Genomic DNA, 27,748 nt, shown 5'->3' with positions numbered 1-27,748 from the left:
TCCCTCCTAATATGCACATGACTATGAGATTCAGTGCCGGATGGCTGCTTTTATGTTACCTCAGATGGTGGGTCTCTGTGATGAATTATAGACAATAGGTTGAGGGCAGTCAACAGTGCATTTATGACAGATAATAAATGTGCACTGCCAAACCAAGCCAATTGAAGTGTGCCGTTCTGGAATGGAAAAAGAAAGAGAAAGGAGTTCATAGGCGAAAATTTTGATATTGTGTCAACACTTTATTATGCACCACCACCATGCAAAATCACTGCTATGAACTTGCTCAAAAATCAAACTAGATATTTCACACATTTATGATTTTAGATTGGCTTGCCACTTTTCCCAAAGTGACTGGGTAAAGTTTGGTGCACACTCAGAAAATACATCGAGTGTGTGTGTATATGTGTGTTTGTGTGCAAGTCACAAAGATTTGTGTGACTAGCAAAGGGAACAATGGCAGATTATCTATGATTTAACCTTAATTCATAAACCACTGATAGTAAATGCAGTTTCTTCAATGCCCTCATGGTTGTAAATCTTTACGTTTGAGTGATTTGGATCCATTTGTGTCATCTCTTCTTCCACTTTAAAAAACAAAAAAAACAGCTCCAGACATCAGAACCAGTCATCTATATCTTATATTTAATTGACATTTAATAGACAGCATACATGATTGCAGACCAGTTCCCTCTGCAGACAAACAAACCCTACTAGTATCAGTATTATCATGTCCAGTGAAGACTTCCAGCATTGCTGCAGGTTTTGTTGTAAGCTACATGCTGCACTGACAGGTTGAACAAACTCCATTGAGAGGTCATCCAATCAGCTAAGGCAGTGTGAGTTATTATTAACACTAATGTATCAAATAAAAGAAACGCATCTGATTGGCCAGCTCAAAAAAAAATAAAAATAGAAAGCCAAAGCATCTCAACAGCAGCTGTAAGAAATATACTAACATTTGTTCATGGTAACCCGGCCAGGGCAACACGCTTACAAAAGATTTCAGCTTTGATCATTTACATCATCATCATCATCATCAGCTCCAACATAATCCCAGGCTCATTATCACAAATTATAAAGAAGATGACAACAATTTGATTTCAAAGAATCACGGTGTCCACCCTGTCCTAACAGTGCAGTTGTACATTTGCTAAACAACTGATATATAGAAAAAAACCAAAACAAAAATTAAGAAATAATTTCCCAAAATTGTGTTCTTTCCTTTTTTTGTTTTGTTCCTTATGGCACCTGTGGTATAAGAGACAGCTCAGGAATTAATCTCTTTACATAAGCTCACAGTATTACCTTAAATATGTGCTTGGTTAAAAATATATATCTTTACATAAATGTATTTTATGGTTGGATTTAGCGTAACTTAAATTCATGTCCTCAGTGCTTTATACTGTCGGCCCAACGTCGTCTCGTCCAGTGTCTTCAGCTGTTTTTGCTTTTCATATTGCTCGCCTGTGAAGAATAAGGACAACGTTAGAAGGCGTGTGAGTGCATTATTCAGACAAATCCCAGCTCTGACAAGTGTGCTGGATAAGCGGTAAACAAATTGGATTGATGGAAGGATGACTGGCTGTTTGGGTACTCCCATAGTAACATCAATACTGTAGCATGTTTGTGCTTCATCCACGTTTCTGACGCACGTCTGCCATGTGGGTAAGCGATTCATAAATTTCATGTTAGAGATCAACTTAAATATCTTAAAATAAGCCTGATATAACATCTGCTTCACTACATGACTGGTGAAAAGAATTCACAATGATTACACCAACATCTGTAGAAAAGTAGAAAAAAAGAACTTCAGACCAGCTCTTTATCGAAAAGGACAAAGTTTTGCTCCCTAAATCATACACACAGTTTTCAAACTAAGGTGGATTTATTTAAATTTTATGGGAGTAAAAGCACAGTATCATCGTAATCTGCTGCTTTAAGAACTTAAACTTTACATAGATGGAGAGAGGTTTGGGCCCCAAGTCCACATTTAAGTTATAATGCTTATTTAACAGCTTGCTATGAAGCTGAAACGGTTCTTCAAACAATTAGATGTCCATCTAAATCCAACTTGGCTAAACTGGAAAATGCTGTTTTTATTTTTGAGATACAAATTACTGACGTTTTGACACTTCATATCGATTTTAACTATTTCCCACCAAAATTGTTTTAAAGCGTTTATTCTGAAAACTGGGAGACAAAACCAGAGACGCACATTTTTGTCAGTTTACCTTAAAATAGAACAAAGTCAGCGTGCTCAGAAGAGTTTGAGGCAATTGTTGAAATTGTTCCTGATGTGGTGGGGAAAATGTCAAGACGAGAATGTAAAAAGTGCACCTTCAGTCACCGAGCATGTTATTCACAAGCTCAGCATGATTCTCTGCTCTGTGATTGCTAAAAAAACTCCTGGACAACCTGCTTCATGGATTTCAGGATCGACAGAAACACCTTTTTTTAATTTTGCCTTCACTTTTCTGCAGATCAAACGTATTTCTTAAATGCTAAAACTCACGTCCATTTAGTCTAGCTGTCCAGTACTTGGATGATTATAAATTAAAAAGAAAACAAAGAAACAAGTAAAATGGTAAGATTGTAACTAAAACATATCATAAAACATCCAAGTCCTGGCACTTAAGGTCAGCTTGGAAAAGTAATAAAATGCCTGTATTTTACTGGTAGGTATTTTGAGATTTAAAAATGTACCAGTGTATACTGGCTTGTGCCTTTTTTAGGGCTTAGAGATACAAATATATCAACAGAGCAAGCCTCAGACACCACACCTGTGCAGCACCAAGTACTTGCATCATTTTCTTTTGCCTCTAGGGGCAATGGTAAGCCCTTAAGGACATCACCCAGGAAGTACACAGTCCTCTGACAGGCTATTGCACACCTACTTTATGTAGGTATGCAATTCATTGTTGAATTATCCTGTGGCCAAGCACTACACTGAAGAACATCATGGAAGTAATTCAACCCTGAGAGTGTCAGGTATTCAAACTGTTACTCTTGATTGGGTGAGGATAAAATCAAAGGTGTCAAAGAGAGGCAGTTAATTTCCCCCAGAGGCCACATGAGAAACTGAGACTGTTGTGGAGGGCCACACCAACAATACAGAGACAGCATTAATATTGAACAGAACTGAGTTCAGCCTATTGGGGTGAACCTGCACAACAGTCTCAGTTTCTCATGTGGCCCCTGGGGGAAATTAGCTGTCCACTGCTGCCCTAAGGCCATCAGTTACCCTAGTCTCACTTAGACTTCTCATATTTTTATAGGCAATATTATGGTTATAAATTACAGTTACTGTTTTCGCAATTGACCAGAATTAACCCGCGATGTTGTCGTTGATCACCAGCGACACTGTAAATTTCGTTTTGCGGTGGCCTCAGTGTAGTTTTCCCTTTTGTTGCATATTTTATTATGAATTTTAATTTATTGTACCCACAACATCTTTTGTTATCACAGAGCCTTATACATCCAGATTGGTGATACCCTTAATGGCTAGAGAAACAATGGACTCGCCATTGCCCCTAGAGGCTAAAGAAAATGATGCGTGTACTTAGTGTTGCACACCTGCGGTGAGTGAAGCTTGCTCTGCTGGTACAACCATGGAGAAGGCACAAGCTAGGCACAAGATACACTAGCTGTTGGTTGCATGTGTGTAATGACCAATAGAGAGAATATAAACAGTTGCTATGTGACATTTCTCCAGATGTTTAGGTGAATTTTACATTGGTATGATGATGTGCACTAGAAACTAGAGATCAAAAAAAAAAAAAAATCTACAGCTGACAGGTAGAACTTACCAGTCACCTGGACCTACGTGGTCACTGCTGCAGAGTCACCTGCGCCACATAATTAAAACCAGCACAGCAGGTCAGAGCAGGTACTGACAAGGGGCAATTTAATAATTCAGAACACACAATATGCCACCTTCTCCTGCTATTTCAGTCTTGGAAAGCTATAACTCACCATGCACATTTTGTCCGCTTCCTGCCTGTGCTTTTTCAGTTCATCCAACTGGAGCTCATCCTCCAGCTGCCGCTCCAGATCCTTCTCAAAGCACTCCTCATCGGCAGCGCTCGCAGGTCTGTCATGAAAAAACAAAGCAGTTTAAAACAGGGAAAAAAAGGGATGGATGCGACTGAACGGTTCTCTATAAAAGTCTAAGATATGACCTACGTATAAAGTGCTTGGTGTACGCAAAACGGTGAACAGCCTGAACGCTTCACGAAATACAACTTGCTGTTAAAGTTCTTGAATTTGCGCCCACTCCACTGACATTTTAGCCAAATCAAAGAGAAAATCAGCAGCATTCATGACAGAATTCCACATTTTTATAACCTGTACTCAAGCATAACAGGCCATTTGTTCAAGATGATCACAAATAACAAGAAGTTGCATGGGCTTCCTCTCAATAAGTAAAACAATCTCATTGCCCAAACTGTACTCAGTCCCACAGACAGCTGAGCGATTCAAAGGGTGTGCACGCCCAAGCCCTGGAACCAGTGCTATCACTGGGTCTTAAGCTTTTTTTCCCAATCCATGCATCATTATTATGACTAACTGCAGTAATAGGATAAAAAAAAACAAACAAAAAAAACAAAAACCATACAGTAGTATAGTATGAAAGTGTTTGAACGTTTAATATATTATCAGATTAAATCATGTCATAATGGCGTAGGCTGTAGCTGTAGGTTAAATGTCAACTATCCATTAACGTGAGGAAAGCATAAACAGTTTATGGGAGAAAGGCGCACTCAGCAGGTCAGCAAAGCATAAACTGTCAGCAGCAGCTGTGTGAGTGCTTCAGTTCTGCCTCCTGTGTGGTGGGGGGGGGCAGGTCATGTGACGCTGCTAGCTGAAGCTCACAGGAGAACTGCAGCTTTGACATTGGGTGATAGTGTTGGAGCAGCAGTGCCGGCGCTACCAGAGTAGGCTCAGACAGATATTAGCTGCACCCTCTGACGTCTCCTGTGGAGGATAAAGGTGCTTGTTGTGGATTTCAATCATCATTTTCCCACAGCTAAGGCTATCTGACCCTTCCCGTCTGCACCTGCCGTGGTGAACGGCAGGACTGTTTAGGATTAGGATGACATAAAGATGCCTGAAGAGGCTGTCACTTATCGCTGTTCAATCAAAGCTGTCTGGAACAACTTGAGCAATGACTTTTTTCCCCCCAAACAGACAGAAGAAAATCTGTTTTCGGTGGGATAATCCCCCAACGTTTAAGTCCCTCACATGTATATGCTGCTTTTGCATGGGTACATATTATAAATGTAAATAATGTCCAAAGTAGTAATTTAACATGGCAAAACAAAAAAGTTCATACAGTCTATTTATAAGCTGCCTTTGCTATTGTGTGATCAAACTCTACTCTTTGCATGAGTGGGTTAAGTCGGCTCGTGACAGGTTTGTGACCACGGCACAAAAAACCCCCCCCAAAAAAACGGTCGTGATAAACCGTCCACTGTGCCCCGATGCACACGGTCGCAGCCCAGAGGCGCCGGAAGCCAGAAGACACCTCTGTGTGAGTCCTTTAAAATTCTTAGATACTTTAATCTGAAGGGCTTGAAGCCCCCCAAAAATGTTCAGAAATAAACTCATAGAAGAAAGAAGATTGAAAAAATCTTTCCTGTTTATCTTTTCAACTGAGCTGAAATTTCTAACTGTTTGTACGGGCCTAAAATTAACCAGACTTTAACCCTCCACCTCTCCAGACTCTTCTCCACCTGCTCCCTACTCTCACTACAGATCACAATGTTGTGTGTAACATCATAATGCACAGAGACTCGTGTCTGACCTCATCAGTCAGCGAATCCATCACCATGACAAACAGGAAGGCGCTCAGAGCCAATTCCTGATGTAGTCCCACCCTCACCTGAACCCATCTGTCACTGCAGGTGCACATCCCGCCTGTGTCTCACTGCCCTGCATGTCCTGCACCACCTTTACATACTTTCACTCGTGAATTCCTCATGCAGTACCACAGTTTCTCTCTCACCACCCTATCATATGTGTTCTCTAGATCCGCAAAGACGCAGTGAAGCGTCTTATGACCTTCTCAATACTTCTCCATCGACACTCTCAAAGCAAACATCACATCTGTGGTGCTCTTTCTCAGCATGACTCCTGCTCAGTGCTCGTCACCTCTCTTATTAACCTAGCGTCAACATCTCTTTCTCATATCTTCATGGTATGGCTTGACAAAAAAGACTTTGTGTATACTTTTATTAATAATATGGCTGCTTTTGCTTGAGTACAGGGTCTAAACATGACTTTCACTGCTCTATGTATCTTAAAGGTACCTTGGTTTGTAAGCGTAGAAAGGATCTGAGGAGTTTGTGGCCAGTAGTTCACGTCCAAAATCTGAATCTACAGTGCTCTCCGTTTCACTTCCGCCCTCTGTTTATTTAAAAAAAAAAAAAGGAAAGATAATAAAAACAGTTCATGTATAATAAGTCTGATTGTTACAACTGTTTTCCCTCCATTCGTCTTTACCTGAATTGAGCTCCTTAACCAGTGATGACATTGTATTAGTGATGGAGTCAGCAGCAATGAGCAGGTCATTTCTCAGATTTCTCCTTGGACCTTTGGGGGGTGGAACAACAAAAAAAAGCAAAAAAAAACAAAAACAGTTTTAAAGTGTGATATGTAAAGTTTCCAATAACAAGTACTCAGGCCGCTGTGGTGCCGCTGTGTTACCCTGAGCGAAGGCCTCCTGAACGTCCCCGCCCACGCCCATGAGTGAGTCCTGAGGTGTGTGAGTCGGGGTCGTGCTGGCAGAATCCGAGTGGATTGGTGTGGGAATTGGCCGGTTGATGGTGTGGCTGGGTGAAGAGCGCGGCGAGCCGGGACCCTGAGTCTAAAGGACGTACACATTTTTGTATAAGAAGAAAATCTGAACGACTCCCATGCAGTATAATGTAACATGCTGCTACAAATAGATTCATGTTCTTAAAAGCCACTTCAAGTATTTGCAGAGAACAAACCACAAGATGCTGAATTAATATTTAAAGTTTCAATAATCCAGAACATCATTGTAATGCATGTAAAGAAATTAAAAATGTCCATTAGTAAACAATTATGTTTCATATATGGTGACCAGTCATACATTATATTGCCAGAAGTATTCACTCACTCATCCAAATCATTGACTTCAGGTGTTCCAATCACTTCCGTGACCAAAGATGTATAAAATCAAGCACCTAGGCATGCAGACTGCTTCAACAAACATTTAAGAAAGAATGAGTCGCTCCCAGGAGTTCAGTGAATTCCTGATTCCTGAGTCCCAACCTGACAGAACACCTTTGGGATTTATCTGAGTGAAGACCGTGAGCTGGGCCTTCTCATCCAACATCAATGTCTGACCTCAAAAATAGTCCAAAATTCCCATAAACACTGGCGTTGGAAGGTCTTTGAAAAAGAGTTCGAGCTATTATAGCTGCAAAGGGTGGGCCGACATCATATTAAACCCTATGCATTAAGAATGGGATGTCACTCAAGTTCATATGCCTGTGAAGTCAGATGAGCAAATACTTTTGGCAGTATAGTGTTTGCATCTGATACTGTGGTCACATTATTGTGAGTATAAGACATGTTGTTCTAAAGATATACACACAATGCATTTACAACAAAAACACACTTTTCCAAAAGGGACATCTCACTGGTCTCAAATGTATTTATTTCTTGCAGATGCCACACACCCACACCAAAGGTTTCATTTCAAACATGCATCCTGGTCTCTTTTTCCTCTCTTTCACACTTACAGCTTGTTTCCGCTCCTCCTCCCGCTAAAAAAAAAGAAAAAGAAAAAAGAATGTCTGACGGCTCATGAAACAGCAGCCACGTCTGTAAAATCGAATCGGACTTCCGCAAAGACCTGGTCAGCACGCGGCTTCCTCGTGCAAGTTTAGTGGATTAACATTGATCCTATTGGGCTAATTAGATTAATATCTTCCCCACTTAAGGCAGTACTGCAGGCAGGCTGTGCAGGCTTTGAGAAACTTGCATTATGTCAACTGTAGATCAAACTCACCCCCCATAGTAGAGGGTGGCAGACATGTCTTCTAAAGCATCCTCTGAATTAAGATCCCATGTAAGTCTGCAATCCGGCACCACTGAATGGCATTGGAAAATATGAAGGAGGGCATAAACTTTGGATTTTAAACTGTATTTTCATAAGTTTTACAGCTTTTCCTAGTGATAAAGACCCCCCTTTATCACTGTTCTCTTTTACAGCAGTTGAATTCACTTTTATTTATTTAAAGCGCCAAATCACAATAACAGTCATCTAACGTGCTTTATATTGTAGGACCCTAGAGTAATAAAGAGAAAACCCCAACAATCAAACAATTCCCTTTGAGCTAAAAACTGGCAACTGGGGGAAGGAAAAACTCCCTTTTAACAGGAAGAAACCTTCTGCAGAACCAGGCTCAGGGAAGGTAGGCCATCTGCCATTACTGGTTAGGGGTGAGGGGAGGGAGACAGAATAAAAGACACACTGTGGCAAAGAGCCAGTTTGACATTCTTGAGCTATGATGAGTCCTCACAGCTAAGAGAAATAGTAACACAAGGAAAAATCCCTTATCGGAGCATATTGGTCACCACCTGCTGTAAAATAGTAATAATAATAATTATTATGTATATATAGCTCACTATAGCCCACATGTCCATGTTTTCTATGTAAACAGTCTGCGACAGATATGATTCAGTCCAAGTAACTCTGGAAAAAGGAAACATAGCGTCTGCTCCTTCAGTGATCAGAAGGAATAAAACTAAACTATTCACTATCTGACTGCACTGCGCTCAGAGATGAAAGGCACATCTGTAGTACCTTGAGAAGCATCATTAGTTGCTCCAGCTGCACCATGAGTTCCCTGCGACTCTCCTGCAGAGTAGACATTCTTTGTTCAAGCTCATCTTTGCGTTGCCTAACAGAAGAAACAAGTTGCACAGCATAATGAAGCCATAATGTCACGTCAGTGGCTAAAACCCCCCCCCCACAACATAATGAACATCTGCAGACTGAAAAACATAATATTCATTACGCATGTTCTTTAGCAGCCTAAGCAAAGCTGTCTGTTATAACTCATTTGCATTTGGTAACTCGAAGTAGGCGGAGCTACCTGAGGAGTCGTAGCTCAGCGAGCAGGGTGGGGTTTTGCTGGCCCCTGTCTGGTGGCGGCTGGGAAGCTTCCTCATGCTGAAGGCGCAGTCGCTGGATTTCCTGGAGAATTTCTCTGCGATGAGTACAAACATGTGCAAGTGCCACGTCAAACTGTGTTTCTGACAGGAAGTCAACAAGATGATCTAAACCTGCAGTAACTGGCATTTCCAGCCACTATGAGGCAGCAGAAACAAGCTGTTCATCAGCTCAGTTATTTATAGCATCCAGCAGACACAGAACAATATAATTTTGTGACTATCTCAGTAATGTCAGTTCAACTATCGCCTTCTCTCAGCTGTTTGGTTTCAACTCCTATGGGAAACACCTGGCTCTTCAGCAGCTAAATGCTCCAATACAAAACCCCTCTACCTTTTGGTACTTTAGAGGTAAAGTGCAGCACAGATACTGGTACACTGATACACCACTGTAGTGTCCACAGGCCAGTATCCGGTTAATAGTACACATAAATATTTATTAGAAAAAAAATGAATAAACAGTTTAAGGCTCATAATTCATCTTTTTTGAAATAATTTGTTTATATTAATGACATTAACTTCCAATGATTGACACTAGATTTGACCTGCATTCAGTAGAAGAAACTGCAAAAGCTTTGATTACATTTGAAAGAATTTATACAACATTAAACACAGCTGGAAATCCTTGAGTGAAGTTGTTGTTGATTAGGAAGTGATTGACAGGCTGGTTGATTTCCTATAGTGGGCCATAAGTCGAGTATCAGTGACTTGCACTATGTTTTTAGCGTTTTGTTTTTTTTAAAATTTAAATTATACAAACTGCTCTCTGCTGCAACCAAATATCACAGTATGAAAGTGGTAAACGTAGAACAAGGGAGGATTTCTGACTTGTCAGATTAGGAAGAGCACAGGTGTTACGTTATCACATTAACCCAGTCCTGCAGGACCCTAACACTTAGGAATACAGAAGCTTGTTTCCACCAATGTAAAATACAGTTTTTGTCATCCATTAGTCAAAAGTTCAGGTAATTATCTCAAAATGTTGACTTAAGAAATCAAAATTTTAAGTTCTTTCTTCATTTTCAAGTTATTTTCTCAGTTTTGAGAAAAAAAAAAAGTTGAAATTTTGAGATAATAACCCTAAAATTTTGACATATGGATGGCAAAATGTAATTTTTTTTTTCAGTGGTGGAAACAAGAAAAGAAGTCATAGATCAAAAATACTGATTAGAGCTTCCTAGTTTAGTTACATTTTACTCAACTTACCAACTAATCATATAAATACAATAAAAATATAATATTACTACACAGGTTGAAATAAATTTTAAATCCCCAACTTCAAACAAGCTTCCATAGGAGGAAGATAAATAGAGTCATTAATTTTTTTATTTTTTTTTTAAGCTGATAAGTCCAAATGTCTTTGGTGCAGACACATCAGCTCAGGGAAAAAGGAGAATAATTCTGAGGTCATATGATCCATGGTCAAGCTAAAATTATTGATTACAGCCTTCTGGTTCACATTTTTTACTCACCTTTGCCTCCACCTCAAAATAAATTTCCCTAATTTTAATAAATATTAATTTTTCACAGCTACTTCTTTGTAGAATCATATTTTATGTCTTTTTATTTGCAATTTTAAACCACTTCAAAAGAATAATATAACTGAGGTTAAATAGGTTTTATTTCCTTAAATAATGACTTTCAGTTGCAGTATTTAAGTTAGTATTTAATGGCAGCCTGGAGTAGTGAATGCTTTTTGAGGTCTGCTCAGAGATGCCTTCATTCTGAAAGGTGAATTTCAAAAGAAAGGAGGCGAGCAGTTTCTCCGATGCAGCCATGCCTAACCTGTTTTTGCTCTCGAGCTCGGCAATGAGCTGTCTCTGCTGTTTGTTGGCATCCAGAGAGCAGGGGAGGTCTGTGGGGACCCTCTGCTGTTGAGCCTGTTGGTGAAACCAAGCGAGAGACATCACGTGAACTGGCTTCACCTCTAGGTGATGTCATCCACCAGCTTATCACATATCTCACAGGAGGGGACAAAGCAGTTAAGTCACCAGCCATCCATCAAGACCTCCGATAAGAGCATGAGCAGGCACACGGCTCTGGTTAGCGCAGGTGGCAAACGTACAGACATTCTTCTCTTTAGTAGAAATACAGATTTTTAAAAAAAGTGTTTAAAAATACTGTGGTAAAAGCTGAAATACTGATTTGATCAATTTACTCAAGTAAAGTGAAAAAGTACAGGCTGTGAAATGTACTCATAGCAGGAGATTTCCATCAGCTACGTGTGTGCAAAGCAAGGTTATTATAGTTAACAAAAACAAAACCAGATGTTAAAAACCATTGTTGTTAACTAAAATAAAAAAATAGACTTCTGAAAAATAGTAAAGCTGAAATAAGTTTGTGAATAAAATACAATAAACATACACAGGTAATATCTATAGTTTTAATACTTGTTAATCTGGTAAAACCAGTTATAATTAAAAGTCTAAAATCAAAATTAAATAAATCACTTTACAACAATAAAAACTAAACTGAAAAAGAAACTAAATGAAACTGAATTAAAAAACTAAAATGTCAAAATTAAATAAAAACAAAAGGTAATTAGAAAATACAACACAATAATAACTGGTGCAAAACTAACTGATTCTTGTCGTGTTAATACAATAATAAAATAAAATGAGTACATGAGAAATCAAACTATATCAACCTAACTTCTAATTCTAATAAAAGTTTTCAGCTTGAACGTCTGTTGCCCACACTGTAGATGGGTGACTCTGCCTCCACATCTAAACAGGAAAATGAGCCCAGTCAGGGGTTACGGTGGGGTTTGGCTGCTGTGGGAACAGATCAGTTGTAGTGGTGGAGTGTAGAGAAGAGAATCACTTAGAAATTAGTCACAATAATTTCTACTGTGAGCTCCAGTAGATTTTGTGCGCATGCTGCGAACACCTGACCTGTGCTGCTGCTCTTTGTGGATTTAGCCAGCTGAAGTTAGCTAGATATAAGCAGATGTTACATAAACTATCACAGCTGATTTCTAACCCTTAGACAGTGTAAAGGTGGAATTCAGTGAGTGAATCTAATCAGCATCATTGGCTCAAACTTAAATTGTTTGTTGCCCTGGTACACTGACCATGAACGCCACAGCTGCTCCACAATAGTCCAACACAGTTCATTACTCTAAACTTTGCCACAGCAGAGTACTCACTTTAGCACTAAACTCTGCATAACACAAAATTAGCATACTTCAATGTTCCAGCAGTCCATCTTGGATAGATCCAATATCTGTTCAAAGCACAGCACCAAAAACCTGTTCTGGATCATTCTGACCAACTTTAACCCATGACTATAGCGCTGTAAATGATATATAACTCTCTTCAAATTCAAATTCCTAAAGTAAAGAGCCTTTTCGGAAAATGTATAAATTACTAGTTTCTAGTAGAAATGTATACTTCCCTCCTGTACTGGTTAAGAATGCTTGTTAAGAATGATAACAGAGAATGATCACCTTCTTGACTATAAAAAAAACGAATGAAACCCTCTAACGTAGAGTAGCAGTTAATGTCAAATCGAGTTTTTTTATGTTGTTTTTTTAACTGGACAGCGATGAAAGATGTTTGTGTGAAATGAATGTCTTTTATCTCACCGCAGCATCAGCAGCCAGTCTAGCTGCATAGCGAGCAATGAGACTGTGCTCGTCATCTTGATGGTTACTGCTCTCCAGCAAACTGATCAAGAGGAAAACAGAGAGAGAAACAATACACGGCACAATTAAAAATAAAACATGTATGTGGACGCAACATGAGCACTAGAAATGTTAAAAAAGCAAATAACTTTCACTTTTCATGACATGAAAGCTTCGACAGGAAGTAACGCTAAGCTATTCGCGTGAAACGAAAAGCATAAATTAAGAGGGGTTAAGTAAAAAAGTGGAGATACAAAGCAATCGATCGCTTTGTATTTGAAAGCTTATCTAATTACAAATACAGTAAAAACAAAAAGCAAAGAAACCATACAGCCCTGTATTTACGCATTTATGCACACGCATGCATACAAGTAGGGTCAAAAGCTGCTACAATAACACAACATGTTATCTGGAAGTCATTCTCCAATAAAACACACATGTAGGCATTTTATCATAGGCCACACAACAATAATAGAAAATATGTCAAATCACCTGCAGTAAAAAAAAATTATTAAAAGTCACAAGATTTACAGGATCAAACAAACAAAAGACTAATAAACAATTTGATACCAGTTAACTAAACTAATCTGTATTGGAAGTTACACAAAATTAAAAAAGCTGCCACTTTTAACTTGATACATTTCACTCAAAGACAACACATGTACGCTGCATGGCTGAGACAAGTATTAAACTTGGAGTTATAGAGTCATAATGTTTGAAGAAATAGACCCTGATACCCACTTTGGATACAACTCGGTCAGAAACACTGCCGGAGAATGCAGAAAGGGTCAAAGGTCAAAGCAACCAGCCTCTAAAACAGTCTGACAGCATGCATCGTTAGGACTGTAACACACTCAGACTAGGTTAGGGGGAAAGGCAGCAGTTCAGCGGAGCACATAGTTTCCACTAGTGTTTGGCAAACACAGCGGCACACCCACTAACCATGTTTTGGGGTTGTTTTGGAGTAGGTTCACATAGAGGCCAATGAGTACATGTTCGTCAGCAAGTCTATCGGCAACATCGAGGTTGTAGTTCAACCTGGAACAGTGCAGGGTTTCACAAAACACAAGACATTGCGTTACACAGGTGACAACGGGGTTGAGTGGGGACGGGAAAGAGCGAGGGAGGCAGGGAGAGGACACAACAAAAGAAAAGAGGAGGAGAACAGCTGAAAAGCAGCCATTCATGGGTGACTAGAGCGAAACAAGGCCATATTATGTTTGGGAGAGACACTGCTGATGAAGGCTAAGAGCAGACTGAGGACATGCCAAGCAAAAAACAAAAAAACAAAACAAAACTATTAGATAAATACTCTACAGGCACTTAGTCATCATAGTAAAACTATCGAACATCTATTTATTGCTTAAACATTCACGATAAGTCAGGTGTACATGGCCCCTTTATAGAGGCCATCCACCAGGATTGCAAACACCTCGAATGTAGCGACCATGCGGCTCAAACAATATTTTCAATAGCAGCTTCTTTTATTAGCATTTACACGTACATGTAAGTTACAATGTCAGAAGAAAGCAGTGATTACAAGGGTAGCATTGTAAGCAGGAATGCCCAGCCCTCTCCTTCAGCTCATCCCAAACCAGCAGAGAGATGTAAACGTTCAAGTGGGTCTACCCTGGAGCCTCCTCCTCTAAGGACACGTCTCACCTAGGAGGCACCCAGAAGGCATCCTATTTATATGCCCGAACCTCCACAGCTGGCTCCTTTCAATGTGGAGGAATATGGACTCTACTGTGAGTCCCTCCTGAATGATTGAGCCTTTCACCCCATCGCTAAGAGAGAGCCCAGACACCCTTGAAATGAAAAAACAAAACAAAACAAGACCAAAGGCTACCACATAATTATCATGGATGTTCACTAGCCAGTACTACATACTGACCCGACCGAGCTCAGACGTACGATATACTGTATGTGCTGGAAATCAGCTGTTAATGTTTAGGAGACCTGTCATGATCTAAATGAAACACCATTAATTTATTGTTAAAAATAAAATCATTTTATTTTTTAAATTGCCTTTATTGGGGAATTTATAGTTAATTAGTGAAGTATCAAAAGAAAGAAAACCATGAGATACAACAACACTCCAGTGAAGTTGCAGATATATGCATGGATATATTAAGAATTTATTAGCACAACCCTCGGTGGCAATTGTTCCCAGTGGCCATGCATGGTACTGCAACAAAAAAACCTTTTTGGAGATCAGAAATGAGACACCTCATACACTCCCCTCCCTGCTCTTTAACGATATACACGCCTCCCTGAACTACAGGTGCATCGTTCTCATTTTTGTGCCCTCCCCCCTTCTAATTTCTCACGTCCCTCATTAACACATGGGGGTCTGCCCGACGCTGCCAGTCCTCAACCGCAGTCTCAGATCTGTTCATCTCCCATCGTCAAATCTACCTCAGGATGCGGTCCCTGCTAGTGAATTATTTATTATGACCTTTTACTGTATACCGTCCATGCTTCTAAAACTTTAAAGTCATAAATTTATTAACAATAATCCTTGCTGTCTTTAGTTGTAGTCAGCTACCAAACTTCTAAACAGGCCCTGTAGCATATGGGATTATCAGCCTGTTCAACGGCAACTTCAATGTCAGATAGTCTGCGATGCACAAGAAGAATAACGCGAGCGATGCTAATCACTCATCACATCATCTGTATGTTTTTCTATAAGCCTCAGTAATGAAAGGGGGCAGTGTGCCCAAGAGGAATGCTTTCCTCTCTCAAGTGCAGGTGCAGAAGTGCACAAATTCCTCTCACTAGAAAAATCAACTAAACTACATCTTCTAAAACAACATTATTACTGACCGAGGAAGCGCCTTAATCCCACTTTGTCTAAAACGAATATACCGGCTCACATACACCGTAAACAATGAACCTGGGAATTTATAGCCTAGCATATGAGCTGACTGATGGTAACATTCAAAGAAAATGGCAGTTAGTGTTTCCCATATCTGTGTGAATGAAGAGATTATAATAGGCACTCTAAACGAAGCGCCAATGATCTTCATGATGCATGCTTCATCTAGCGTCTTTGAAACAGCCCCTAGAGAATAACAGTGTACAGCCTTCTATAAGAAACCCGGCTTGCTAATAGTTTCCTCAGGATGATAAGCACTCTAGTTAATGCGTATGATTATTATCTATATTAGTTTGCGCATGCATTCGCGCTACGAAGGCATTCTCATATGCACACCTATGCCACTTACCCTCTCCCTTTCAGCAGATGTGGAGCAGCCCCAGTCAGGGGCTTTCTCTGCCCAACAACATTATTCTTGCTGTAAGGCAAGCCATTTACATTCAGCTCGAGAAAACACATTAAATGGTGATGCACAAATCTTCACACATGCACCCACACCAACACAAAGACTGAGAAAATAAAGGGAAGGAAAATAAAGACAGCGTGGATCATGGAGTTCACGGGGCACGGGGTCTTTGGGGAGCACGACAGATTGAAAAGATCTGTTGTGAAATCCAGGGCGCCCGTTGTCAGCGGGGATGTACTCACTTTTTGGTGGAGTAAGGGTTCCCTGATGTAGGCATGGAGTGGGAGAATGAGTAGTCATTGGTGATGTTCACCGGTCTTGGTGGCCTGGACAGGAAACACGTGTTAGTTTTTAATTTGATCTGAGAGAAAAGCTAAAGAGACAGAAAACGGCAGTTAGTCTTTCATTCTTTCAGTCTTGAGGATTTTATTCAACTCTATAATCTCTGAATTTCCACTTGAGTGGTTTATACATGTGTCTAATTAAGACAACAAAGTATGATATCATGTAGGAGAACATGCAAGAATGAATGAATGAATGAATCTGGGAATTAACAAAACAAAACAGTGTTTGGGACACGTCACAAGTGGGGAATGTGAGTGGATGAGTCTGACTGTACACGATTAGCACAATACAAAGGATTCAATCTACAGTAACAGTAACAATGATGTATGATTCATATTAATCAAAGCAAACTCACCACGTATCTCTATTGAGGAATGTAAAGAACAAAGAAAGGGATAAATACTTGATTACATTACAGAAGCACAGGAAGAGACTATAATACATGAAAAACAATGAAAAAAATAATAATGAAAACAAAATCGGGCAGCCACAGAAGAAAGTGCCCCAAATCTACTGAGTTTATAGCATAATTCAGTAAAGTGAAGAAAAAGTGAGTTTTTAAAGAACTGAAAGTAGCGCTGCCAACGTACAGCATGCATATAAACCTGCTGGTTTGTAGATTAGATTACAGGTTAGCCTCATGAAATTGCATCCATGTACAGAATCCGATTTTGTTTTATGCATGCACGAAAATTTGTACACTTCCTGTCACCTCTACAAATTAAAAAAACCAAAACAAACAAACCCAAAAACCAAACCCCCCCCTCACACCTTATGTTAACGTCATTATTAGTGTTGTAAAATCAAAAAGATTTTCTCTGATCTCTTAAAGTAGATTTCTTTTTTTCCTTCTTTTTCTGAGCCTGAATTAAAACTGTACTCTATTATTAACTATTGTCTCTTTAGACATGATGTGACTTATGTGCACCATTAAAACGACGGTAATGAACTTTTTTTGGTCGACATTTATTACCAAATTACAGTTTGACTGATAAGTTAAATGCAATTTTCTATTACCTAGTTTGCTATATTAGATATTCCCAACTAAAACTATTAAAAAACAGTTTTTTCTAAAGAAAAACATGATCTTCCATTTAATATCGAGCAAAATCAAAGATCAAATTATATTTTAATCCTAGAATCTGTTGATTAAACGCCTTATGGCAGTCGCACTGTATATCTTGGAGGCTTTTACTGTGAAAGGAAGGGACAGGAAGAATTTATTTTTTAAATTCTAAAATATATTAATAACCAAACTTTCGGGTCTCATGTTATCTTTACCTCTTAAACTAGCATTGAAATCTATTACCCATCTGATTTTCTGTAAATATGTTGGCGGCATCATTCTGAAAATTTTGGGTCATTTGCGGGCTATAAAACTGGGACAATTAACATAACAATTAACTTTAATTGCAGGAATCATAAAAATGGAATAATCAGTGTGTAGTTTAGCTCTCAGCACCAGAAGTGACTTTATGTCTGTAATATGGGCTCTAATAGGCAGCAGCAAAGTGCTTAAAAGTCTATGCTTTCATGCCTGATATTTGTTTCATTATTTATACGACAACACTAAACATCAAGAAAAAGTAGCAGCAGCGCTGCAGATTACAAACAATCCCAAGGCTGTAATTAAGCCTGATTGATCAGTTGACCTAAGAGATTGACTGGAATCACTTCAGACCAAGGAAGCAGCTACAGGATCATTACCAGCTGAGGGATAAATTTAAAACATTTCAAGGTTTCAAACTGGCACTGAATGCACTGAATGCACAAATCCTCAGTTTCAGTGCTATAAAGGAAAAAGAGAGAGAGGGAGAGAGCAGATGAACTTACACAATATGAGCTAGGTTGAGAGGTTTATCTGGCATTTCAGGAAAGAAGGGGTGAAGAGGCTCTCTGCTGGATGCACAGCTCAATGACTTACTGAGGGCGTGGGATAACTTCTTAGCGGGGGATTTCTGGGGGATACACAGAAGCAAGGTGACGGTTGTAAGGACGCAAGGATGCTCATTTCTTTTTCAAAGCACACGGTAAATCACCACGGTAACACTGTCACCTGCACTGAATCTTCAGATTCCTCATGTTGTAGCGAAGCAGAACAAAAATAGCCACAATGACTGGTCCGGTGCAGACACACCTCCCCTAGCCCACCCCTTGCCTCCTCCCTCTTTTCCTCCCTTCCTTACCCATGACGTATACTCCTTCATTTGGTGCTGGTTGCTATGGGAACCGCTGGCATGCCCCCTCCAGAAGCAGTCCTGACAGAGCTGGTAATTATGACATTGCTGGCAGCGGTAGCGGAAGCCCATCATACTCTCAGTATGGCAGTAGGAGCACTCGACCGGGTGAAACACTGCAGGGAGGAGAGGAGGGGCCAGACACAGACACACACACACACACACACACGAAGGCAGATGCATAAGCACACACACACACACACACACACACACGAAGGCAGATGCATAAGCACACACACACACACCAACAGATGTGACTGTAAATCCAGATATTTTGCACATTGTAGAGAGCTGATAATAAATTTTCATTAATTTAAGGACAGATGTGCTGGGATATCTTGCCCCCCCACATTTTGAGCAAATAAACACAAAGCAGCACAGCATCGAGCTCTATATGTGCACATATATTAGTCTTTCTTCTGCTTGTGATGATGAGTGCATCAAAGATATGCACACTCATACACAGGGTGTAAGGTCCCAGTGGGTCATCTTTACTGGAGGTGTGTCTGTGATGGTGTGCGCGGTGACTAAAAGACCATGATGCAAAGCTGAACTTTACATCCTCTCCATCCCCAGCGCGCCTTACCGTTCTCCACGTTGGCGAGGCGATGCATGAGCGGCAGCCACACCAGACACTGAGGGGGCGGGTCTGACATCAACGTATCGAGGAATGTGTTGAGGGAGACCTTTTTCTATTGACGTGCGGCGCAGAGAAGAGTGAGATTCACCCACACCGTCAATGCTAAAGCAATCACACACTTACTGACATCAAAATGCTGCGGGCGTCAAACCCTCACCTGCTGCGCAAAGCACGTTCTCACAGCTTGCTCGGTGTAACCAAACGAGGGTCCCTCGAAAACCGCCATGGGCAATTTAAGAACCTCCCTCAGAAACTGGTCAAACTGCGAGTGCACCATTATTCCAGCAGAATCTGATATGAGTGAAAAAATATCTGGAAACAACGCAGAGAGGCATTACACAAATTAATCAAACTAATTGTTGGCTGCCACCACAGTCGGCTAATTATAGCATTACACAATACAATTATCCCACTTATTTGTGAAAACAAATCAAAGTACAGCAGTTATACAGATCCATTCTAACTATACACCAACCCTCCTTTTTACCCCCCCTCTTTTTACAAGCTGCTGCCCCCACAGATTTGTACATTGTGTAATAAACCCTATCCTTCACATACAGTAATGAATAATGACTGCTCCCGGCCATGAAGAGCCAGGGCAGTGCTAGTGCTGCTGCTGCTACTTGTTTTAAAACCAGAGCAGACACGGAAACACAGAAAAAACAGCTCCTAATAATTTTACATTACTTAGAATAGGAAGAATTCGCTGATTTATTACTGGCAACATAGGCAATTATAATTTCATTTTTCACGATTAAAAGTAAGATAAAGATTTGTTGTGTTTCTTACATCTTAATTTATCCAGAATTTTCCCACCACAGATGGTTGCGAGGGCCATTTTCACAACAAAGATAGATGTCTTGCCGTGGCCTTCCCTAAAAGACAGAAAAAAAAGAAAAAAGAAAACATTAAGCTCATGTATTCTTTTAAAAGGAGCTGTGAAGACGTAGGCTGCGTAGTGTTCCTGCTATAATCGCATGAAATCAGCTGTGTTTGTAAAAAGCATGTGCATGAGTCAGCCTACAAACTTATCCGCTCTACGTCTGCGTGTTGTGACATTAGAAGGGTAAAGAGTCTGGATTTTCACGGTCACATTTCACACCGCATCAGCTCACGTCAAAACCTCCGAGGTGAAAGTACAGAACCAGCAGCCGGCTTGTCACATGACGCGTTTACTCACGGGTCATAGGCTGCCAGCAGGAAGTTAAGCAGCAGGCTGATGGACTGTTCCACGTTTATCTGGTGCGTGGTGGGCATGCGCTTGTTCAGCTGGTAGAAGATAGTGGACAGTACCACTTCTAGACGAGCCACGGAGAGCTCAGCGTTGAGGTCCATGGCGTTGAGGCCGTTCTCTCGGAAAGCCTCGATGACGTTCCAAATGTCGACCAAATGCACTGAAAACAGGAAGACGTCAACATAAGCCTTTTTGGCTCGGCCACGTGCAACATTTCAGACTAAATAAATAAAAATTCATACGCACAGTTGCATTTCTTCTGCACAAATCTGAGTTTGCAGGCAGTTCTGTAGGTCGACAGTCGTATAGAATCCAAATCCTGAGCCCCTGTAGGAAAATCACTCTTTAGCCCTCAAATGACCAAATATGTGCCACTGATACAAGTGATAGAGTGTTTTCTAACAAAATATAGATTTTTTTTTTTTTTTTTTTTTTACTACATTACAGGTTTAGGCTTTATTGTAATTTCCCACTTCTTATCACTGCATTTTAAAATTCTGCAGTGAACCGTAGCTTAGTTACTTAGTGCCTAAAATGACTATGAAAACAGCTCAAGTTATAGAGATGAGTCAGGGTAACTCCTTTTTATATGAAAATGACTGAACACCATAATTACCTTTGAACATTTTATCAATAAAAGAAAGAGTACATGCATGATAGACACAAACAGAGCCATTAAAAAAGTATTCCTGTATAAATTATAACTGGGAAAAAGAACAGGAAAGCTTGTTCAGTCATTTTAGTTGTTAAAACAGCTTGGTCACTTGAGAGTTAATACTGAAAATGGAGTACAAAGGGTTAAATATTATATATTTAAATAATATATTTAAATATGCCATGCCAATTTTAAGTATAAATGAACCACCTCTAGCAGCAATAACATGAAGCAATCGTTTTCTGCATGGCTTTATCAGTCTCTCACATCGCTATGAAGGAATTTTGGTGTCTAGGCAAAGACAGATGCCTTACATTTGACTGTTTATACAGAGGAGTTCATGGTCGACTCAGTGACTACAAGGTGTCCTGTGGGTGTAAAACAAGCCCAAATCACCCCTCCAACACCGTACCTGACAGCAGGTATGAGGTGTTTGTGCTGGTATGCTGTGTTTGGTTTCTACCAAATATGATTCTGTGCATTCTGGCCACACATTCCCACTTTGGTCTTGGCTTTTTCTAATTGCATTTAACATGCTGAGGCCTGCAGAGTTGAGATGTAGCTCTTGGGTTCTTTGCATTCTCTGCTGTCTGACCTTGGGGGTGAATTTGTTAGGATGTTCACCGTCTTGAATATTTTCCACTTCTGAATAATATTTCAAAATGTAGAAATGATTGAAAGCTGGTTGGAAAAGGCCTTATAACCCTTCCCCGAATGATGGGCACCAACATTTGCTTGTATATCATCATTGCTGATGTCTTCCCTCCTTGCCATTGTGTAACACACACCTGAATGCTCCAGCGCAACAAACTGCCAAACCTATGATTAATAGAGGTGCTCACATTTGCTGATGATCAATTAATCAAAGGCATTTGATTAGCAGCACCTGGCTCCTACTTAATTCTACAAGCCTCTTAATTCCTATGAAAGCAGTAAAGATGTTTTTCTGCTTCTGCATTTTGGCTTCGTTTTTGCTAAATAAATAATGACACTGTGTAATATATCATGTTTTGTAGTTTATCTCATGTTGCATTTACCTAGTTTCAAGACCTAAGAGCCAGATTATTTTTTATTATGTCCGGTGTGTCTCACAGTGAGAAAGTTCTGGGTTTAAACGGCAACTCTAAACTGGTTTGAGCTGCGAATGTGGATAGTTTCACTTTTAAGGACAAGATAAACCCCACCATTCATCCAGTGTCCACAAAGCAGCTCTAAACACGACGAATGGGAATACTTACCGCATGAAAGGATGGAACTAATCAAAAACTAGAACAATAAATGTTTTTTGTGAAAATATTATATATGAAACAGTGTTATATTAATAAGCTGTATTCCAATAAATTTAAATTAGCGCCTTCACACTGTGCGAACAGACAGCATGAGGTCATACTGCAGGCCTGTGTGTTTAAAAATCAATGTGGTTGACACTTGATCTTTATGATATTTGCTGTACATGAAACTTACAGAGAGAGAGAAAGAGAGAGAGAGAGGGAGAGAGAAAGAAATTGCCAGTTTTACGGTCATTGAGTTAAACAGTCCAGCATAGATCACAGTGAGCTGCGGCCCTGAGCACTTACTCATCTCCACCAACAGTTGCCTTCTATCTGCCATGGTGTCAACGCTCTGCCCGCAGTCTTCAATCATTCTGATCAAGAGGAGAGAAAACAGCGTCAGAACCCGAGTGCCTCAGCATTAGCAGTCGCAACCTCAGGGTGCTCTTCCTCAAGCTTAACATCAACATTAGACACACATCGTTATGACTCAGTGATAATGGCAGTAGATTAAACTCTTGACTTTTAAAGCAATGACTCCTAAACTTGATACAAACGCAGCTTCTCTGTTCTGGTTATCTAAAGTTTAATCAGTTGTGGATATCCTGATAATTCAGCTAAAAGTTGGCTAAAAGCCTTTCACCTGACTTATTCCAGACAAGGGGACAGACTTACTAAATGAGCACATGAGCGCAATAAGTTGCAAGCGATCGCTTGATATCATTAATTTTGATAACAAGCATGTCTTATTTTTTGCACTTTTTTCAGCATTAAATATCAGTGCAATTAGCAAAAAACTGTCCCAAATGTTAATAAATGTTTGCACACCCAATTTTAACATTCTCTTACCGATATTTTGCACCATGTGAAAGAAGCTCCCAGAAATGCATATGCACCAAGGTCAGTAGCAAAAATCAGTGTTTCTGCCTCTTAAATGCAGGTGTGTTTTTTTTAGCTTAAAATAGCCCAAAAAGTCTGCTTTAGATTGCTGGAAGGATGGCAGAGATGTAACACAATTAAACTTCCATCCGTGACATGAAGGTTAAGCACATGTTATAATTCTGAGTTTGCTAACTTACTATGACATTTACAGCAGAAGATTTCTCGTGCACTTCACCATAAAACTGCTAAGTGCCTCCTGCGTACTATATAATGAGGCATTGCTCCCAATTTACCACAGATAATAACAGTATTAAGATGGCTACTTTGTTTTGGTATATCAAGCAACTGACAGGAGCTCATCAACAGGTTGAGAACATCCAAATTTGGTACAGGATATTAATATTATTAATATTTAGTCTGGTGAAGTTTGAACTCATCAAATTAACGTGGTTAGCCAGTTATTCACTTTAGATGCCAACAGTAACAGAGTGTTTAATGTATTTATCACAGTTCCCAATGCAGGAACCCCAGCAACACTCCTTCAACTACTTTATCACAGTTCCCTCATTTTTTGTGTTCGGAAAGGCTAATAAAAGGTCACTGCTCTTTAATTTCCTTACATAAAGAGAAATTAACAGATAAAAATGATCACAAGAGCTGTCGGTGTGTAAACTTCTTAAAAAAACCCAAAAACATCAAAGGGAGCCAAAAGGGGCCCACGGCTCATTGTGCCCCATCATCCCACTGCAGGACAATCCGGCTGTGATAACATCATGCTATACTCCAAATTTGAGAGTATTCATATTTTGTAAACTGCAACTTGAATGCAGCGCAGTGCGGTGGTTATCGGAATATGTTTAAGTTGGACAAGGAGAGGAGTTTGAAAGGGGCAGAGCTGCAGAGAGAGAATGCTCACACCATGCCTCGCTGCACACTGTCCGAGGCAATCTAATACACCTAGTCATGTGGTTTTGTTGCTATGGCAGCAAAGATCCTAGCCGCTTCACTCGTTAAAACACACACTCATACACACACACACACACACACACACACACATATAACACCTCCCACTGCAGACGAGCAAAGTTTGTAGAGAAAAGTTTTTCACCAGTAAATATCTTTTATGAGATAACGGTCGGCGGGCTGATACTTGAGCGCACAGTGACACTTCTTGGGCGAGTGGCTTGAAAACGCTTTTTCTGTGAGACAGTCATTCAGGCATGCTTTTTCAAATTACTCTGACAGTAATTGGTAGACCCAAATATTATGCTGCAGAGATGCGTGGTGCAGAAATTAGAATTCACCTAGTGTTAAAATGCAAACAACACCACAGTTTTCTGGCCCACCTCCTGCTTGCCTTCCTCTGATTCTTGCCAGTGCAGGCAGTCAGTTATGGAGCACTAGGAATGTTTGAAATCCACTTCAAGAGGGGAGAATTAAGCTAATAAGTTAACTTGGAATTATAGGATAAAGTGCAGTATTTCAGTAAATTACTTCACAATAGAGCACAGATCAAAACGGCCACAGAAGAATTCAAACGCTGCCCTCTAATATCGCAAATAATAAATCCCATCAATTTAAAGGGAATGATGAATACAACCACAGCGCTTTTAGATGCAATGTAATGTCAGGCCACTGCCAGCAGCCACAAGTCCAATGTCATCATGAAAGCAATGGATATTCAATCCCATTTATCACTTCCAGACTAAGCAAATATAAAAGTGTACAAATATACAGCATTGTCTAGATTAAAAGTGATACCCTTTGCCACATCACAGGCAAACACATCCAGAGTGCCAGCTACGTGACCTTCTGCGGTCTGTTTTCATTCTTGGAAATAACTGAGATTGATACAATCTATTGCCAGAGCTGATATTAAACCAGTGCGGGGAAGGGAACGACATGATCAACCTTACCTTTCATAAAGCACCATGTTCGTATTCCTTTCCCCCCCTTTCCTGAGCAGAGTTATTACAAAGCCAGGTCGACCTTTCTCCTAAAACAACCGTCCATGACACAAACTCCTTTCAAACAAAACGGGCCCGTGCGGACGGGCCAAACCGAACACATCTGAAACTAGAAACTGTGAGCCAGGATACAGCATGTGCTGTCACTATCTTTAACTACAAATGAGAAGGTGCCACATTCTTCTACAGCTTTGCCGGATCTCTAGTTGCAGACCCCCACAAAACATCGTGCCTGACATCTGGCCCTGGCAAACATTACTCACTCTCTGTGGCACTGCCACACTGGAAGTATTAGAAAATAACTGCCCTTAAAAGAGCAAATCATCTTTTACCACTAACAGTCCAGAGAGAGAGTTAGTGTGACTCATTCCTGCAAGACTCTTGGCCGTGTTTAGCCCTGCCACTCTCTATCCCACACACCCCCCCTTTTCCTTTTTTACGCTGCACAGCATTTCTGCTGGACAAATATCAGACCAAAACAAGCCTTATTAGTCAGTTATTTACATTTTGATTCTATTTCTGCAGCGGCGCGATTAAGAAAAAAAAAAAAAAACCTGAGGAGAGCACTGTTAATTTATGTCCTCCTCCGTGTACTTGGACCAGGCTGACATGCAACAATTCCAAACACAAGCACTTACTAGAGTTACAGTCCAATCTGTGCCGCTGGCTTGGGACAGTACATCGCAGCTGTTACCACTGATTGGCCAGAGTTATTTTTATATCACGAGACTGAACTACACTGGCATCCAAATCCCATCTCCAGACAGGAATTTAAAAAAAAAAAAAACAAGAGGGAAAAGCTGCACTGCTGACTAAAGGTTAATCAACTGTTCTGCTGTGGTGTAGTAAAGGTAGTCAGACGGTGTTCTCCTCATGCCTGGTACCAGCCGGTGATGTCTGCCGGGAGGGCTCTCTGTCACCTGCTGATGATCACCATGGTTTCAGCTGCAAAAAGGGGAAGAACTTTGGGACCCTGACGTTAAAAGAGAGCGCAGACACTGATTTATGGGTAGCAAGTGTCCCAGTGAGTTCTTTGCATGAATTAAGAAGCTTGAATTCTGTAATGTCACAAGAAAACAAACAAGGGGATTAAGTTTGCATGGTTGCCTGTCTAACTATGCAATGTGAAAGCCAACATGGAAACACAAATTTGCACTGAAGAGAGATGCACCTCTGGGTATGGACTCAGTGATGTTGCCCTGTGGAGGTTAGGGCAGCATTACTAAAATCCTAAGAAAGGTAGCAGGACATTGGGGGGTGGGGTGGCAACAGGCACCCTGTGGTACACGCTCAGCCCTCATGCATCACCTGTCATACTCGAGACACCTGTGTGGACATGAGACAAAAGGTCTCACTATTGTAGGAACACCTACCCCCACCCCTTCCTTCCCATTATCCGCGTTTCACTACCTGCACATCTCCCGTTTTAAATCACCCAAAACTTGCCAAACTCATTTCACCCGGAGGGGCAAAGTGGGTTAAGCTCGCTCCTCTCGTTGCCCGTCAGTCTCCCTCCTCCCGCGACTGCAGCAGCAGCACTTTGCACAACACTTACCAGAATTTATTTCGAGGCATGCCATGCAACATCACTGTTTTTCCATCCGCGAATTCGTCGTCGTGTCCCGGGGCGCGATCACGGTTTCTTTGGTGTAGGCTGCTGCATCGCTGCACGTAAGCGGCCGTGCCCGAGCCGCTCTCCGGCACCTCCGAAAAAAAAGCTTGTGTTGTGGAAGAAAATGTTTTTCAGGCAGCGCACACTGGCTGATCGGAACAAGGCAGCTTCTGCCTCCAATATGTGGCCTCCGCGATGACGTAATGCGGAATCTCTTCACTTGCGTCAGCGTGGCAGCAAAAATGTTAAAGTTTGATACAACAAAATATTTTAAAAAGATGCTAAAAACATAAAGGAGCAGATTATGGCGCATAATAACGTGGTCTTATATACACGCATACATGAGGTCGTTTGCAAGTTGCGGCTTTTCGGCATCATGTGGCTTAAAGAAGATGACGTCATGCAGATGAAACAAGTGCAAACCTAATAAAAACAAGAGTGGACAAATAGTTGCGTTAATGGTGACCGAAGTGCAATAATATATCTGTAGGTAGACTACCATTGATTACTTTTTGACTATTATTTTTAATGTGGTTTTGTAACATGCGCTCTTTTCATCATTTGTTTCTTGTTTACTTTAGCGTTTATCTTTTCAGTTCCGATTGTGCTGATAGTCTCGCACTCTAGTTTTTCATGTTTATATGTAATGTTTCTTTATGTTAAATTTGTATTTACGTCTTTAAATGTAACTGGAAGAAGATTGTGAGCTATTCAGGGCAGAGCTTATGTGAATCATAACGAAAACATCATTAAACAAAAAAACAAACAAAACAAAAATATTAACAAAAGGAA

At 40.4% G+C, this 27,748-nt stretch overlaps 1 protein-coding gene across 14 annotated transcripts; it reads right to left on the bottom strand.

Annotated features, from left to right (window-relative positions):
• Positions 1-218: 218 nt before the first annotated feature.
• On the bottom strand, positions 219-27,283 carry dtna (dystrobrevin, alpha). 14 transcript variants are annotated; one of them, XM_019348129.2, is made up of 24 exons: positions 26,516-26,670; positions 25,983-26,402; positions 22,802-22,869; positions 20,816-20,896; positions 20,516-20,729; positions 20,125-20,210; positions 19,493-19,647; positions 19,282-19,387; positions 18,645-18,811; positions 18,292-18,416; positions 16,814-16,822; positions 16,356-16,439; positions 16,057-16,125; positions 13,772-13,867; positions 12,791-12,872; positions 10,990-11,084; positions 9,129-9,242; positions 8,837-8,933; positions 7,770-7,793; positions 6,706-6,865; positions 6,502-6,591; positions 6,309-6,405; positions 3,973-4,090; positions 219-1,464 (listed from the first exon to the last, which is right to left on the bottom strand). In XM_019348129.2, the coding sequence occupies exons 3-24, from the start codon at positions 22,866-22,868 to the stop codon at positions 1,435-1,437; spliced, it is 2,166 nt and encodes a 721-aa protein (XP_019203674.1). In that variant the 5' UTR covers position 22,869; positions 25,983-26,402; positions 26,516-26,670; the 3' UTR covers positions 219-1,434. The 14 variants fall into 14 exon arrangements, with proteins under 14 accessions (XP_019203674.1, XP_003437918.2, XP_005476459.1 ...); XM_003437870.5 differs by lacking the exons at positions 25,983-26,402; positions 26,516-26,670 and adding exons at positions 3,807-3,845; positions 25,294-25,557; XM_005476402.4 differs by lacking the exons at positions 25,983-26,402; positions 26,516-26,670 and adding an exon at positions 26,900-27,283.
• Positions 27,284-27,748: the final 465 nt, after the last annotated feature.

The sequence above is a fragment of the Oreochromis niloticus genome, linkage group LG18 (assembly GCF_001858045.2).
Source record: "Oreochromis niloticus isolate F11D_XX linkage group LG18, O_niloticus_UMD_NMBU, whole genome shotgun sequence".
NCBI classification, from domain to species: Eukaryota; Metazoa; Chordata; class Actinopteri; order Cichliformes; family Cichlidae; genus Oreochromis; species Oreochromis niloticus.
Note: the sequence above shows the minus strand (reverse complement) of the source record. Positions and strands in the feature narration are given on the sequence as shown.

Excerpts from the sequence above, each read along its gene's own strand:
- dtna (XM_005476400.4), bottom strand. Across the intron at positions 6,406-6,501 it reads GGTTAAGGAGCTCAATTCAG|AGGGCGGAAGTGAAACGGAG; the intron begins GTAAAGACGAAT and ends TTAAATAAACAG. Across the intron at positions 4,091-6,308 it reads TTCTACGCTTACAAACCAAG|ACCTGCGAGCGCTGCCGATG; the intron begins GTACCTTTAAGA and ends TTTTCATGACAG.